Source organism: Copadichromis virginalis, linkage group LG4, assembly GCF_057382275.1.
Source record: "Copadichromis virginalis isolate Kocher_CV1m ecotype Utaka linkage group LG4, C_Virginalis_male_GT1.1, whole genome shotgun sequence".
In the NCBI taxonomy this organism is placed as follows: domain Eukaryota; kingdom Metazoa; phylum Chordata; class Actinopteri; order Cichliformes; family Cichlidae; genus Copadichromis; species Copadichromis virginalis.
Window position 1 is genome coordinate 23011442 of NC_140621.1, and position 17544 is coordinate 23028985.

A 17544-nucleotide genomic window follows, 5' to 3' on the forward strand; every position below is an offset into this window, starting at 1 on the left:
TGATTAATAACATGCATTCAGAAAACATTAACGTTTTGGAAAATGTCTTCAGGGAAGTAGGTGCAATTTCAAGAAGAGTTCATATTTAATTTGTTTCTACATGCAGAGAGTCCACCATCATGACATGCCCACAACGTAAAGCTCACAAAAGCATCATAAACCTTTCAGTGTAGATTTTTTGGAACCATACAGTACCATTTTATTCATGAAAAACAATTCCACTCCTGTGGAATGACCACTACTGGAATAGCAGTGCATTTTACTGTATAACTGGAATTAAAAATATTCCTCAGGAAATCCCAAATAGTGTAATACAGCCTTTGTTTGGTGTCAAGCAAAACATCTGGTGGGTAATAATGCTGATACAACACCTTTTCCTTTTCTGTGTGCTTATGATCAGACTTCAAAGTCTGTTTTAATTTAATGATACTGGGGAAAAAAGAGATGTTATAAGCAACAGGGGATGCAGAGCAATGACAAGCTTGAGGCTTGCACAGACTTCTCCAAAATGGGCTGTATTAAAAAGAAGAGATATTAAATGTGGGAATGAATTCATAGTTAGAAATCAGTATATAAAATCCAGAATTGTGGGCTTTGTTGCGCAAAATTAGCTAACACTGCCCCCAAGTGAAAAATGTAAGAAAGTAGCACTTTATGAATCAAAACAAACAAACAAAAACATTTTCTGTTCTTTTTCAACCCTCTCATAAATATTAAAAAATAAATCATAAAAATAAATCATGCAAATCATACACAGGCTTTCGGAACACAGCCTTGGGTTCATAATGTATAAAGGTAGTAATTAGTGTGATAGAGTAGGGCTGTACTGAGACCAGCTGCTTGATCTTGGTTGCCGTCATCTCAGGTGCAGATACACTCATTTACAACTTTCTCCACCACCTTTCCTAAACACAGCACGAGTATGAGAACATTATAAGTCACTATCCACTAAGCCACCTCCTTAATGCTGTGACTATTAGGTATTACCAACACTTTTGAAGGTCCTCTGTTGCCTTTGGTGATCGTGGGTGACCAGGATGCTGTCAACAAGACCACTGGATCCTGTTGGTTGGCTTCCATACAAAGCTTATAAAAAATCTTAGGTCTTCCATATGGAGTTTGTCAAGGCTTTAAATGCTGACATACAGTGTACCATATAGTTATATTTAAAGATTAGCATTGCATTTTTGAGCCCTCAGCCAGGGGTAATTATTCCCTAACTGTCTTACTTTCATGTCAGTCATTTCGGCATAAACATTTTCAAATTTCCTTGCATCCTTTATGCCCATGCACAATTTATCCACTAGGTGGTAGGCTTCAATTGTTTAATTTAAAGGGGTTACACGTTTAATAGGACTGCACCTTCAAATATGTGCTGGAGATTTTTGCACATGTTCAAATAAACAAAAATCCACTTTACACTATTGCTATTATATCACACACTCAACTGCACTGCAATCATAAACTGAAACTTTTACATGAATAAAGAGTGACTATGTAAGAAAGAGGCATCGCCTCAATAGAACATCCTCTAACCGAGGCGGACATGATACAGGACAGCAACAAATAGGTTTTTCTTTTTTAATATTGCTTATTTCAGAAGCAACAAACCCTTCCACTCATGGATGTAGCGTGAACCATTCAGAATAACGTTCTTGTAAAATTTGGTTCAGTTATATACTCCACGTTATCCGGGACAGGAGGCGTTTGTCTCAAGCCTGTGTCATCGACGAAGTCAATGGTTACGGGACACTCTAGGTTGTAAAACAAGCACACCATTCGAGTTCCAACACGAACGTAGTGACGTAATTTTTTGTGGCAAATCATAGCGCAGGCTGGGCGGGCATTGTGAAGCTGTAGTTGAGTGTTAGCAGGCTAACTAGAGAAAGAAAGCTAACTAATCGTGAGAGTGGAAGTGGAGCTAAACGAAAAGCCAACTGTCAAAACAGCAAGGGGAACAGAATTTTAGTGAAGTGATAATTCTGTTTGATGACTACATGAAAAGATTTAGACCTAGTTAATCAAAGACCGTGTTTGTCAGATGCCCGAGGAGCATTTTGGATACTACATCGATTGTCCCATTTCCAAACGGAAACCATTTCTGGACAGACAATTCGTGCTAGCTAGCCTAGCTAAGTGAATAATCCAGGAGACTTTTCATTGTCACCTAAAAACCCATACTGAATGTTTTGTCTGTCATGAGTCCGGCCGGGTGCTCCCATGTGAACGGTTATAAGGTGGATAATTGGAAACAAAATCTTCGAGTCATATACCAATGCTTTGTTTGGAGTGGTACTGCTGAGACCAGGAGACGCAAGGTAAAAACAAAAAAACAAAAAACACAGGAACTGCAACGCTAGCCTCACAAACAGAAGTGAAATAATTTTTAATGTGGCACAGACAGACAAAGAACTGGAGTGCAAATGGTGTCCCACACGAAGCACAATCACAAAATCTTAATGAAAGTACTCTTGCAGCAGCAAATGTTGCCAGTACTATGGTTAGCCACCGGTAACTTAGCTAGCAGGACTCTGCCTGGTGAACTGCGGATACTGTAGGATCCTTAGCAGAATTAACTAAAACACTGAAATTGTCTTTAATAAGTGAAACACTGTTAATTCGAGAAAATCTGCTATTAGCTGAGCGTTTTGCTGGATGTCTAAACTTGGATTTTTTTCTTTCCTTTTTTTGGAGTTGTGGTCACGGGTTAACAGTAACCACACCAATTGGGACCTATTGTGTCTTCGCACGAACACACAGAGTCCTTACGTTATTAGCGGGTTTCTGTTGGGCTTACTAGGTCATTGTTTTTTTTGTGTGCGTATTTCTTTTTTTTTTTATTTTGCTCTCTTCTCTACCCTGGCCATGTCGCTTTCAGGGGCTTCCGCTGATTGCTTTATTCCCAGTTTCTTTTTGGGCTCATCCCACACCTGCTTGGCCTACACAGCTACGAGTATCTCTCTACACTGATGTCATCACTGGACCGTGCTGCAGTTTCTGTTATATTCCCACCCTTTCACTCCTTTTCTTTCTTCTTTTTCTTTCCTCTTGTTTTTTTGAGCCACTGTTTTCACATTGTCTAGCTTGGCTTTGTTTTCACCTTGCATTAGCAACAGTTTGATTGTTGCTTGCTTATAAGCCATCTATGCTTCACCTGCATGTTGTAATGCATATTTATGCCGTTGTGATAAAATAGGTACTTCACAGTGATGCAGGATGGGCAGAGCTGGTGAGTTGATGCTTTCCCCCCTCTCCTCATCTTCACTGACATAATGCAGGTAGTTCAGATGAATAAGAGCTGGCTTGCTTGCTTTCCTCCCGCTCACCCACCCGCTTCAGTGCCTCCTTCATTTAGTGGACATAATATTGGATGTAAACCAGTGTAGCAGGAGGCATCGGCCCCATCCTTTTATCGTTTGTGATGCACTGTTACAGCCAGAAATATTGCCTGTTGGGGAGGGTGGACCATGAGTAGAACAGCCAAAAGCATGGCTCAGTTACATTGCGGGTATGTTAGAGCAAATAGTGCTAAATGGCCAGTAACCCTTTTTTGCTTATACAGTGTTGAAATGACATGCTTTAACTTGAGCACAGCGCTCACCCTGTCTGTCTTAATTCTTTTTTCACCCACCCAAGATGACAGAATTATAAAGCAAAACTGTGAGAGAGCATCTGAAAATGTATACATGACGGTATAATGGGGGGCACTGCTACAATTTATTTTAAAAACCTGTTTGGTTTCTTTGGCACACTACAGACAAGAAAGCGCTCAACAGCAGCTCAAGTCCGTCGTAAAAGTATGACTTGTCATAGGTGTTGCTCACTTCTCAGTGATGTACAGAGTTATGGCTAAACTCCTGTTGTTGTGTTTAGTGGTGGCTAATCTGGTTTGTCCTATACATTTGGGAGGAATCTTTCCGTATCTGTTTTGCAGCGCTCTCTGTCTCAGCAACATTCCTGTCAGCTCCACACAACCATCTTTTTTGCAAGATAATATCTTCCAGAGTCTCTGAATCAGCAGCAAGCTCCGCTTTTCACATAAAAAGTACGTCTAATAAATCTTTCCATGTGTCTGCAATGTTGAGACAAACACAACAGCAGTTTATCAGAGGTATAGTGATGTTTCTTTTCCTATTTTTTCCCATCAATCCTGCGCCATCTGTGCTTGGTAGTATGCTGCATAAATAACAGTCATCCAGGCCCAATCCTGCTAGATGTTAAGTGCTCAAGGATAGATGACGGTTTTGCATTGAAAGTAGTGACAAGCAGGTTTCTGTACAGTTTAACATTTTCAGTTCCAGACTGGATTGCATTTTAATTCATGCTCTGTGCTCCACATTTCCATGTGCTTTATCAGTTCAGTTTTTCATTATAATGTATCCCCCTAGATTCTCTATCATGTCAAATTATCACAATACGCCTGTAGCCTTAGAGTCATGCAGGCTTTTTCCATGTTTCTTGCTTGCTATACCTTGTTATATTTCCTTCATCGAGCATATGACTATTTATTATATTGAAATAGTATGTTTACATACGGCTGAAAGCAGGTAGAAAAGAGAAGTTAAAGTTTCTGCATTTTACTTAGTTGATATATTTGTGCCTTACAACTTGTCACTGAGCCTGTTTAGCTTCTAACGAATGTAACATGCAGAGCACTACTGTGCTGGTTCATTGGTACAAAAGTAAAGTTGAGACCACTTTGTGTTTGTTCTTAAGATCATTAGATACCAGTATGACTTTATGTTGAATACTTATTGCATCAAAATGGTTTGATTAGATGACACTGACACTGATGGATGTTGTGAATGTCATATTCATTGACTAGATAAAAGCTTATCTGTGCAGTTCCTTTTGCATATTCATCTTACACTGGTGGGAAGCCCTGTAAATTAAGAGGCACCTTCTAGAAAGATGAGAGTGTGGTTTTGGTTTTAGAAGTGCCTTATAATCTTGTAATCTTGTATTGCATTTTTCCCATCTTCTTTTAGAAGGGACTGTCCTCAGCAGCCTTCCTGTAAGCTGTCACTCTTCCTACCTTAAGCCAATATCAATTCCCAGGTGATGCATTTACGCTGTCGCCTGTTCTGAATGTACAACCCTTCACTGGTAAAACCCGGTAGATTGAACATCAGGAATAGGACACTGCAGGAGAGATGTGGTGACCCAGTGTGGCCTGGGATTCTGTGTGTTTCATTTTGAGGACCTTAGGATTATTTATTTTTTGCATTATGGTTCTAGAGCAAATTCCCCATTCAGCTGGAATGACAAGTACTCTTATCTGCTGTGTAATGTTCTGCAATCTGCTACTGACACACAGTTGAAATATTAACCATAAACTCCACGTTTAATGTTGTTATTTTTTGTAGACTCTGTCACGCCTGAAGCCTGGTGTCATTTTGTTCTAAAAATGTAGCAACCGTCTTCTCTGCACAATCACAAATGGCCTCTAAATCATTTCGTAATTGGGACACAAACGGTCCATTGAGAAAACAATTAAATACAAATAAAGGGGCGTTTTGAAGATGCCCCGTGAAATGAAATGGCAAGAATAAACAAGTATGCAGTGTTGTTTGTCTTCGGGGTGGATTTATTCCAGATGAATAAGTCTGTGGTTCATTGTATTTAGCCTTGAACAAGAACCTAGATGCTGGTTAGTGGAAAGATCTTCTTTAGCCATACTGGGTAGCGAAAGGATTGGAAAGGAAAGACCATTGTTTTGGTTTGCTTTCCCTTCTGTCTTTCAAATCCCTTCTGTTTTTGATATGCTAAGCTAGTGTGCTTTAAATTCTGTGTGTGATTAAAATGGGTATGTCGTGTGGGACCTTTTCTGTGCTGTTTCCTGACATTTTATTTCTCTTAATTGCCAGATTTCCATTTAAGTGGACTTTGACAGAAGGGTGTCAGAGCAGCTTTTGTGTCATTTGATTGAGGCTAATCTATTTCAGTTGTATTCAAAATTTATAGTTTGTGAATGGCCATGGTTGTGAGTGGTAATGCCTCTATTCATACTTATTTATCTTGACATTGCTTAATCCAGGACGATGAACTCTTATTTCATTTACTGGACTACTCCACAGTGAGGGTCTGTGCAATACAGTTAAACAAGAGATATTACCCTAGGTTGAGTGGAAACGGGGTAGGATGAAAGCAGAGTGGGGTGGGGTTGGCAGAATTTTTGCAACCATAACTACTTTGAAGATTGTGCTGTTACTTAGATTAAAGAGTAATGATTAGAGAGCTGACAGTAGTGAACTTGTATTTTCTAGTTTTGATAAATCATATATGATCTGAGAAACCACACCCCCTGCCCCCCAGCCTTCCTCTACCTTTCCCATAAGTGCAAACCCCCCTTTGTGCTTTTCTGCTTTTGATGAGAGAAGATGAGAAATAAATCATTTGCTAGATGCTGCTGGAAATTTCAGAAAACGGATATATTTTCAAGGCTTGACACAATTACGACGCCCGTCTCTCCCTCCTCTTCTTTCAGTTGGCATGCACACATGCACAAAATCACCGAGGCACGGCCCATCCCAGAGAGCGCCTGATTTCTGTGCTATGAGGAGATCTCTTTGTCAGATCTGCCTCCATCGCATCACAGGCCTGCTCCTTGACTCATCAGCATACGTTTCTAGCGCCAGGATCTATTCCTACAGTCTCTTCTTATCACGCTTTTTTCCTCTTCTGCGCCCACGCCGCTGCTGCCTGCTTTACCTTGACTTTATTTTATTTGTAAACCTTGCTAAGCCATGGTTCTTCTAAAGTCTAGCCTATTAAGTTTGTTTCAAATACTCTTTTGATTATTCATATTTTATTTAACTTTATTGGTGTGCAGTACTGTACAGAAATCTTCAGCAGCTACTCATTTCTTTAGGTCCAGCTATTTTTTTTAAACATCTACATACATGCCTGGAAATATAGTGTATATAAAGCAAAAATAGAATTTGTACAATTCTCAATAGGTTGAAGGACAATATTTTGTGTCATCGCTGTTTTTCCACACAGCCTGAACCAAAAATCGATTTCTTTTGTAGTTTGGCATACCCCAGCTTTTTCTTCCGGTTTCCCTTCCTTAAGAATGGCTTCTGACAGTCACTCTTCCACTGAGACCATTTCTGATGAGGCTTCAGTGAACAGTAGATGGATCAAAATAAGGGCCACATACATCTCTCAGGTCCGGTGTGAGGTCTTTGTGGGATCCCCCCCGTTTGTTAAGGGCATGGCTTTTAATACTATCCATCTTCCCTGGATAGTTTTTAAGTCTGTCACTTCGTTTTTTTCAAGCTTCAGTTGTCACGTCTTAAATTTTTAAGGACACATTGCACACCATGACAATATATGCCAAATCTTCCAAGTTTTCTTTTGGGAATCATCTTGTTGGTGTAAAAATGCTATTTTACACAATTTAAAGGGTTGTATTGTTATGTGTAGTTAGAGCACTGATTTATCCCTTGAGTCGGGTGCCTTTTTATACTTGATTGATACATAGGTCATTATGAAGTGGTTTAACAATCAAACGCACAAAAAAAATATATCACATTTCTTGGTCTGGTCAGATATAAGGACTGAAAAACCTTGGGAAGAACTGTTTTTCAGAACTACTTTAAAAATTAGAAGAAAATCTGGCTACTTGGAAATGGAACAAAGAAATGGTTGGGTTACTCAAGGCTTATGCTGAGTATTTATTGGAATTAAATAAAACATGGGTTGAATTATTATTTTTCGAATTATATCTTTATCTGAATTAATTTGATTTTGTGGATCCTGGGAAATGCATAATCAAATGGTCTATTTTTCTGTTAGTTATTTATTTATTTTTTTTCCTCTCATCCGATTGGCTTGCAGGCAACACTCTGTGGCTTTGGTGATGTCAGATTTTGGTTCCTGGGCCCCTGTCCAGGCCTGTTTTTTCCATGTCTGTATGCTCTCTGTCACTCCTTGGTTTCTTCTTATGTGGGTTTCGGTCTGTCAAGCACCATGGCTATGGCTCAGTGAGTCAGACTAAACAAATGGTCTGTAAACTCCTCCCAGAGTAATCATGGACCTGGTGTGTCACCTTGTGGTGCCCCTTTCACATGCTGTTTGCCTCCCAGTTTTTTAGTCATAGAAAGTCTTGCCTCATAAATACTCTGTGTCCTGAGGGAACTGTAACATACTCTGTGAACTTCTTTGTACTGTACCCCTAGGTGCATTTTATACTATTCTGGGTTTTTTCATTTCTGGTAAGACATACCAAAGGACAAATGTTAACAATCTTCCACTTGGAAGCAATTTTAAGTAAGTAGGTACAAAATTTACAAATAATAGCCACATATGTAAAGTGTTGGTTAAGCATATGGGTAGGATTTTGCATGAAAGTTTGCTCTTAGATAAACAATGGAGAGGAACATTAAAAAAAAAATAGGTGTTTACAAAACAAAAGCTTTTGTGTTGTGGTATTATCTTTTGCAATGGCCTCATTGATCCTTACACCCGAATATTCAGATATGGGAGTCTGTGTAAGTGGAAAAAGAGCATGAGTTTGCAATTTCATTGGTCTCATTCCCCTTTGACTGATTCCCTCTTCCTCTCCCACAGACTGTTTCTTTTCATTGTCCTCCCTTCAACTACACTTCTCATTTGACTGTCCAGCAGGCTTTGGAAAGGCATCACTGCCACAAAGCATGCTGTTCGTGGCATGAGCCAGCCAATGAGGCTGCTGTCCAGCCCTCCCTTAGTACCACCATCTGGCTAATGAGCTGTCAGTCACTCTCCAGCGGCTGACCAGAACCAAGAGGCAATCAATCTCTTTTTTGTAGACACTTGGTCATTCCCTATAGTTAAAACCTTTCACTGAAGTGACAGCTTTTCTTGGGATTGACATTATGTCTACAAAACATTCTCTCTCCTTGTGAGAAAGACAATAGCATCAGACACTTGGATGACAATTACTTGGGTCTGTTCTGTAATATCACTTTTAAGGAAGCTATATTGCAATAGCTCCATTGTGGCTCTGTTCAGTGGTGCTTATAGATTTTCTCGCAAGTGATGGTTATGGCATATTGGTGCTGAAGGGAAAAACACGCAATTTGATGATTAGTCCAAGGGTGCCATTCAAAACAAGCTGCTCTTCAATTTCTGATTAAATAAATAGTTGTCTTATTTTGGTAGAGCAGGCTTTGGGCATCTGATAGCTGCAATAACCATATAGCAATTTGTTAGCTTGAACAGTTAAACATCTCTGCAGCTTAACAAACTTGTTCATAAATTATTATTGTTTTTAAGAGGTGAATTGAATTAAAGTTGGCTTTGTGCTCTTGTGTGATGGAGCTTTTTGCATTGATTCACAATGACCTTTCAAGGGAGTATGGCTGGTTTCCAAGTATATGCATATTCCAGAAGACGATCTCTAAATACAGTATTACTAATTAAATACCATATTTCATCTTTCACTGCTGCATTCTGCTTCCTGTTTTCTCCCACATCACTTAATGTCTTAAATAAAAGAGTAAAAGAATAGAGAATGCAGACTGTCACTCCCTTATTCAGTGATCTTAATTACTTTCACATATTCATTATGTAGATTATCACGTGTTCAGCAGGCCTACAAAATCTGCACAAATCCCCAGTATGGAGTTCTCCTTCATACACTGTTTATTCAGGTAGGTGTGTGTGTGTGTGTGTGTGTGTGTGTCTTTTTTTTCGTTTTCCTGGGAAAAGTAGACTCTGTACACTAAGGGCTTAGGGTTTAGCTTTGTGTCGTTATACCACTATATGTGACAGTATGAGGCTAAACTACACACTCTAACAATCCCTTATGTCTCCTACAAGTTAAAATTCATATGTATGAGGTGGGAATACATTCTCAAGCCAAGACTACACAGCATTCATATCACTTTCAACAGGCCATGCAATGAGCTGACGTGAAACCGTACAGATTCATGTTGTGTATCTCTAGGGCAGCTTACTGAAAGTGCATGTTGTGGGCCAGACATTGTTATGTGAAAATAGTGGGGGTGGGGGGTTACAGCATCATTCTGCCAAGACAGTGTCAGGCAACAGCCCCATGAGGTCAGTCAGAAGCAGTGCGGTTCTGGAGCATCACCATCAGTTTCCTTCCATAGTCTCTTGTTGACTTGCTCCTGTTAAATATGGAGTCAAAGAAGACTCGGTATATGTGCACACTTGTGTCCAAGTATCACAGCAAATGTCTAACAATGTCTGTGTTTGCTGTGTGTGTTTTCAGGCGTATTTATAGTATGCACTTTTAATGTCAGTTACGGTTAATGTATGTGTGTGTGTTGAAAAGCATGCATGGGCTTATGAGTGCTAGGCAGCATGGTGAGTCACTGTTCTCATATAGCTTTGCTCTCTAGTCTGTATTGACTTTGTTGCCCCTCCCCTCCTTGCTCCTCTCTTTACAGCAGCAAGAAGGTTCTCCGTTGAGCCAGACCTTTGTCCACATCATAATTGTTGTCATCATTCTCTCTCCTCCTCAGTTACAGCTCATCACATTACTGGCTACGTTTGAATAACTGAATGCATTACCCTTAATGCTTGGAGTAAGTGTGACGTACTGATGGCACTTTTGTGAAGTTAGATCTAGAGCACTGGAGGATTCATATTTATTCCATCATAGTCATTTTTTGCTAGTAGCCCCACACAGCATCGGTGGACTCCACAAAGCATTATGCCCTCTTTTGCCCATGCTAATAATAGATTGGAGGTATAGTCGTTTAAATCGGTGGTTTTCTAAATCTGCTCTTCTATGAATCAGCAACTTTGCGCATCATTTCCCTTCACTCAGAGCACAGCCTAACCGCCCTCAAAGAGCGTGCATCCCAGGTGGGAGATGCAGCCTAGCACAGCACGAACATGAGCTTGCTACCTGCCCGACACTTGTTCCAGTCATCTGAGCCAGCGGCTGATCAATAGCTGATCTAATAGAACATTAAAAGCTCCAGGTGCAGACAGAGATGCAGGACTGCTGACACTGAGGAGTAGACAGCCTGTGAACTATTGTAAGAGGCAGAGAACAGGGATAGATTTTCTGCCCAATACAGATGTATTGAGGTAGGGGAGGGTGAGGAGTAGGGTAAGGCGTGGCATTAGCAGGGTTTCTTGTTTTTGGTGCTATGGTGCAGTGGAGAAATGGGGATTAACATCACTGCTGGTGGGATGAGTTTGGACAGGCAGTTAAAAACATGTTATTAATATTAAGTACAGTGAGTAGCTTTTCTTACTGGTGTATTTAGGGCTTAATTTATACTCTAAAAACGGAACTGCTTCTTCACTCTATCTGTTCTACTACTACTGTCTCCCATTTTACCTTTTATATGTTTTACATGCGACCTTAAAGATTTAGAGTTTGTTGTAGATGTTAGTTTTAAGTGACGTAATTAGTTCATTTCCTTATTCACTCACCAAGCTCATAGAGCTTTTCTTTGGTGCTGCCCCTTCTGCCCATTCAAAGCTGGCTGCCTCACAGACCAATTTGAATAAAAACAGAGCTTAGTGCCTGCAACCGTGAATATCCCCTCCACTGCAATAGGGCTGCCACGATTTGTCGACTAGTCACGATTACGTCGACTATCAAAATCGTCGACGACTGATTTAATAGTCGACGTGTCGTTTGAAGCTTTGTAAGATCGCAAAAGACGCAGGAATAATAGCAGGATTTAAGAGTGTAATAACGGACTGAAACAGAAGATGGCAGCACAGCATGTACAAGGATGCCAGCTGCCGTTAAACCCCGAAGAAGAAGAAGCAGCTATGTCCCAGAATTCATAGCGCGGCCCAGCTTAGTTTCCAACAATGGCGGTAGCTAGTTAGTTTTAATATTACTCTTATTATTCTTTCTGGGTCACAAAATAAACGTTTAACATATTTTCAGGCGAGAATGTAGCTGTGTAAACCTCAAATATCTGCTCAGTTTATCAGGACACCACATATTTTCAAAAGCGCTCCGACGTTTTCGGAGACGTCTGTTACCCACTAGCTCGATAGCTAGCCGGGGGCTAGGTCACTAGCGCCGTGAGAACACCAGACTCCCGGCAAATTGTTTTCAAACCCACCGCCGTCTTTCGCGACTCAGGTTAAATATATATGAGTCACTTAGATAAATTAAAAATGTTATTGTTTGGCTTTTTTTAGTATTTTATTTGTTCCTGAGTAAATCGGTTTGGCTGAGATTAAAGTTATAGTTTTTACACAGCTGAAGCAGACAGCTGATTATCAGAAGTGTGAGATGCTGGAGAATATACTCCGGTGTCCTGTTATATTTTAGATAGCAAGGAGTTTATTAAACTTTACCGAAACAATCTGCAAATTTCATTAAAATTGAATAAACTATCATCTTGTCTTTATTTTTAGTTAGCACCTTAAAAGCTTAAAGCTGTAAGCTAATGATAGTTATATAAGAGCAGATGCTGCTGGTGCAATAAGCTGTAGTTTTACGTCCAGTGGATGATGATCTGATTAGTCGACTAATCGCATAAATAATCGGTGACTAGTCGACTATCAAAATAATCGTTTATGGCAGCCCTACACTGCAATGTCATCACAATCTAGCCCATGCCTACTAATGCTTATCCAAAACATAGACCGCACTGGGAGTTCTGCTGGCTACCTCTGTGTCATTGCATGGTACTATCCGCATTGATCACATCCTGACTAGCATATTTTGTTGCAAATCAGATAAGTGAATTTTGAATTCTTTTCTCTTCTGACAGTAGAATTTTGCACAGGAATGGTATTTTTATCCTGCAACCACTGGCTCCTACACAATTTGTGACCATTTCTGCCCACTCCCACTGATAAATCATCTCTGCGGGGATTCAGGTCTCAGTCCAAATGTTTTTTTTCCTTCTAAAAAAACATAATGCCTCAAGTACAGTTAACAGCGGCATTTCTGTTATTGTTAACATATGAAATAGTTGTGTTAACTTCTGTTGTTAAAATTCTGTTGCAAGTAGCTGACAAGAGAAATGATAGAAATAGAGGGTATCAAGTATTAAATCTGGATATGTGCTATAGGTGGGAGAATCATTACACTGCCACCCAATATCAATATTTTTTATATAAATTATTGTGTATGTAGTCCAAACTGATTTTTTTTTTCTTTAAATTGACCAATCCATCACTACTTTATAACTAGTCATGGTGGTATTCATTAAGCCAGATTAAGGTGAATAGAAGGTAACTAATCAGTGTTGGAGAAGGAGAAGAAAGTGACTCAGGTAATTCATTTGCCATTTAAACAATTAAAAAAAAAAGAAAAAGACACGTTACACATTTGATAATGCTACAGTGAATAAACCATCATTGTATCATCAGGATTATTTTTTCCCCATTCCCAGGTATACTTTAAAGTAAGAAAGAGCCTTTCATTAGAATGGAGGACTAGGTTCAACAAGAAAATAGGTCAGCTGATTACCTGAATATATTGAATAACCAGGTTTTTCCATCATTTAAATTTTTTTCTTCCCTAAGCTTATTTTGTGATGACAATGCTAAGATTCATCGGGCTCAGCCTGTGAAAGAGGGGTCCACATAGCATGAGTCATTTTGACACATGGGTTAGCCATTAGAATACAGACCTCAGCCCCACTGAAAAACCTTTGGATGTGCTAGAGAAGATGCTTTATCTGAGACTGTAGCAGCATAACTACTGGTTCAGAGGCACCTGATCTACCATTAACTATAAGCTAACAATAAGCAAAAAGGAAAGTTTATTGTACTGAAAATGTATACTGCATCTAATAATAATGCCTAAAGGAAATATATAATGTAAATGGAGCAGACTGTCTCTAGGGGCGTTTGGCTTTTGAAAGTGACTTGCTGAATTTGTGGGCTTGTGGCTAATTCAGCTTGAGGTGTTTTCACCATATTGGTCATTGCGAATTTTTTTGTTTTCTCCAGTTGTTTCGAACATTGGTGCAGATGAGCTTCAAATCACCATTTGCAGGAGTTGTAAGGATTTTTTTTAAGTACCGTAATTGTCGGGCTATAAGCCGCTACTTTTTGCACAAGCTTTGAACCCTGCGGCTTTTAGTCAGGTGCGGCTTTTCTATGGATTGTCCAAGATTTTTGTGATATCGTAAGAGGATTTATTTTGTTTGTTCCGCTGTTGTACGGCACTACGTTGACTGGCAGGAGGGCATGTGATCAGACACACAGTATCGGGGTTCAAGAGTGGTATGTTGGTCACGTGTCCATCCGCCAGGCAACATAGTGCTGTACAAGTAGCGCGAAAAACAAACTTCAAATTAACGCTACGCGTTCAGCGGGAGTCGTGGATGACGAGCGGCAATAAACTTGCGAAAAGCAAGTTATGCTCAACTCCACCGGTGGAACCTGACAGCGTGGAAAAGTGTGAAAACATCCATGATCACCAACGGATTTCAAAGGGCTGGACTGCTGCATTATGGAGAGGAAGACACCGCCACGGCCCTTCAGAGGGTGTTCGACTCTGACACTGACAACGAGGATTTGTTTGGTTTTGAAAGTGACAACGAATGAAAGAAGCTGAGAGTGGATGACGTAGCCATCCTGAGCCTGTTCGTATCAGACACTGGAGGAGAGGACTTTGGTGGTTTTAGTGCGCAGGAAGAAGAGAAAGATGGTGGTGAATGACTGACTTTTCTTCTTGTTAAAGCCGTGTCACTGCACCTGAGCCTAAAAGGTAGTCCGAATCTATTTTTCTGGTGTGCTGTAGGTTATTGTTATGTACTACATTTGTTACTCATTTATGAAGCACAGTACATGTTTCGTACTTGTAATTACCGCTACGTGCACATATACCTAAAAAGTTATGCAAATATGTACCCATAACTTGTTTTTCAAAATATTAATAAAAGTGATGTCTCCAAACAGCCATCTCTTTCCTGACAATTCCCTTTGTGCATATTCTCTTACATAAGTCAACATTGAAACACCTGCGGCTTTTGGTCAGGTGCGGCTAATGTATGTACAAAACAGGATTTTCCCCTGATTTTAGCTTGTGCGGCTAATATTCAGGTGCGCTTTGTAGTCCGGGAAATACGGTATTTGTCTCAGGAAGTGAGGTCTAAATATACTTTCTGTCCAAATATCACATGACAGAAAGTTAATTTTTAAGGAAGCATAAAAATGTTGCATTTCACCTTTAGGGGCCACTGGAAACAAAATGCATAGCCATACCAAGCGGCGAGATGAGATTTTAGCAACTGTGCCTTGCTGAACGGCGTTGTTACTTGCAGCTATAATGTTAGTTTCCTGAAACACAAAACCTGTACACAGACCTGAAACTAATGTGCCCGTAGGAGCCCAATTCAACGTCCCACTTCTTTGCCCAGTTCTTTGTCATGGGAACAAAGTTTCACTACAGAACATATTTACAATTGTAGTTAGTTATTTTAGGGATTGCATTATTAGTGGTATCTTTCATAATTGTGTAATAATACCATTTCATTGTTCACTGTTCTAATATGTGGTTTGTCCAGGAAGAAGAAGGCAAAACTGACTGGACCTCTTTTTAAATTCTTTTTTATTTCTATGGCACAATGATGGTTTATGTTTTTCAGAGTGTCTCAGGTTATGCTTTTGAATCCCAATTCAAAGTTAACAATAGGCAGACAACATAACGCGGGACCGCTGAGTTTATATGCAGTAGCATTAGTTATAAAGTAGAGGGTGAGGTTAGTTTCACACACTGTGCCTAAAAGTGTAAAACCGAAAGCTGTCTGGTCAGTACTTTTTCCTTTTATTTTCGGTATCTTCACCTACTTCACAGCTCTTTTTGTGCTATCTCCCCTCTAAGTGGGTGACTCATTGCATCAGGTCTGCACCCTGAAAGGCTTTGATTAGATTGCTTTCTTTCTCCTCCCTTTCCTTATTCAATTTCTCCCTTTCAAAAAGGCATGCTGACAACTTTCTGCTGTAGTGTCCTTTAGATTCCTAAATAAACAAACAAAGATCAGACAAAGCTCTGATTTTAATTAGATCATTAATACTGCATTTATATATTTATTAGGGGTGCAACGATACACAAAATTCACGGTTCGGTTCGGTTCGATACTTTGGTGTCACGGTTCGATATTTTTTCGATACAAAAAAATGTTCATGCCTTTTTAATTTGTCATTTATTAAAATTATAAATATATATTTTAACTCAAAAGTACAGTTTTTAAATTTAACCCTAACCCTTGTGCGTGTTTTTTATTTTGACAGCGAATGCGCACCTGCGGACCACTTATGTGCAGCCCTGGTTATTTAGCTCGTCATATTGCAGCCACAGAAATTATTTTGTCCATGAAACCATAAAGCTGCACTTTCTTTTTGCCTTATAGTCTGATTTGTCATAACTTCTCCGTTTTGTGGTAAGCTTTTCTTTGGCTGTCACTTCTTCACCCTGACCTGTCTTATTTGGCTCAGCAGAACTAAAATATATATCTGTCTGTGAAGGTTCTCAGTCATCCAGGTCATCGTAGTCAAATATATATCCTGCTGCTTTTACACACGCACTCACATAAGCTCAGCGATTCTCTGCGCGATCAACCTCTCACATGTTTAAGCTGCGGGAGATTTCACTTGTCATGTTTGCATAGTAAGCTAACGATTAATAAGATGATGTCAGAGGAATTGGTGCACAAATTATCATCACTCACCAATCAGTGCTGTCGCTCTCTATACACAGTTCGCACGATTGCAAAGTGAAAGCAAAAAAGCAAGCGCAAATTCAAACGCGATTTCAATATGTCACATATTGACAGTGGCTCACCGATGCCAATTACATAATTACCAAGCGACATTTCTGAAAGAATGCAAAAGCATTGACATATATTTTTCCTTCCTACAATAGCCCGACGGGCAGGGCAGAGATAGATTTTGGTAGCCCGACTGGAAAAATCGCTAGCCCCGGGACGTCGGGCTAGCGATTTTGCGAGCCCTGTATCTGATTGAGGAATCACTCATCTTTGGAAAAGAGTTTATTACAGAGAAATGTCTCTTTCCAAAATAAAAGCTATACTATCCGCTTCTTCTGGGCTATATTCTCAGCAGCATATTAAACATATCAGGTCCCCATAAGGAGAATCATGTGCTAACAGCTGTCTAAATGACTCGGCTAAAGTTAATAGCATGCTTGCTTGTTTTTTTTCTGCTTCCACTTGTCTTTGCACTAGGATGATGTCAGCGTAAATGTGCAGTCATATTCGTTGTGTTCCCACTAGTGCTTTCAGGTTAATCTCGTTGAAATGACCTTAACGCCACAACACGGCAAATCTCCGTTAATGAGCTACCGCCGATCGCCCCGTGCATGGGGCTAGACGGCCAACACGTTAACGAGCTAACTGCGCTAACACACTAGCTCCCACCCATGTAATTGAGCATTGCGTGGCACATCCAACATACTGTTTTACTTTAGTCCATGACTCGCTTACCTTCAGGGTCATACGTCACATGAAAACCAAAATAATTCCAAACGCCAGATCTGAATGAGGGTGGGGGAGGTCCATGTTGCAAGGAGAGCTTAACTTCTGTCTCGCTAGCTTGCCCTGCGCTCTTCCTTCTGACGATGCTGTCTGTGTT

At 40.0% G+C, this 17544-nt stretch overlaps 1 protein-coding gene across 1 annotated transcript in view; it reads left to right on the top strand.

Annotated features, from left to right (window-relative positions):
• Positions 1-1842: 1842 nt before the first annotated feature.
• The window catches only part of LOC146711431 (ubiquitin carboxyl-terminal hydrolase 22-like), a 29124-nt gene continuing 13422 nt past the window's right edge, over positions 1843-17544 (top strand). The window contains exon 1 of the mRNA XM_085454282.1: positions 1843-2318. Within this exon, the coding sequence (XP_085310408.1) occupies positions 2199-2318 (120 nt within the window). The 5' untranslated portion in view covers positions 1843-2198. The remainder of the gene's footprint in view (positions 2319-17544) is intronic.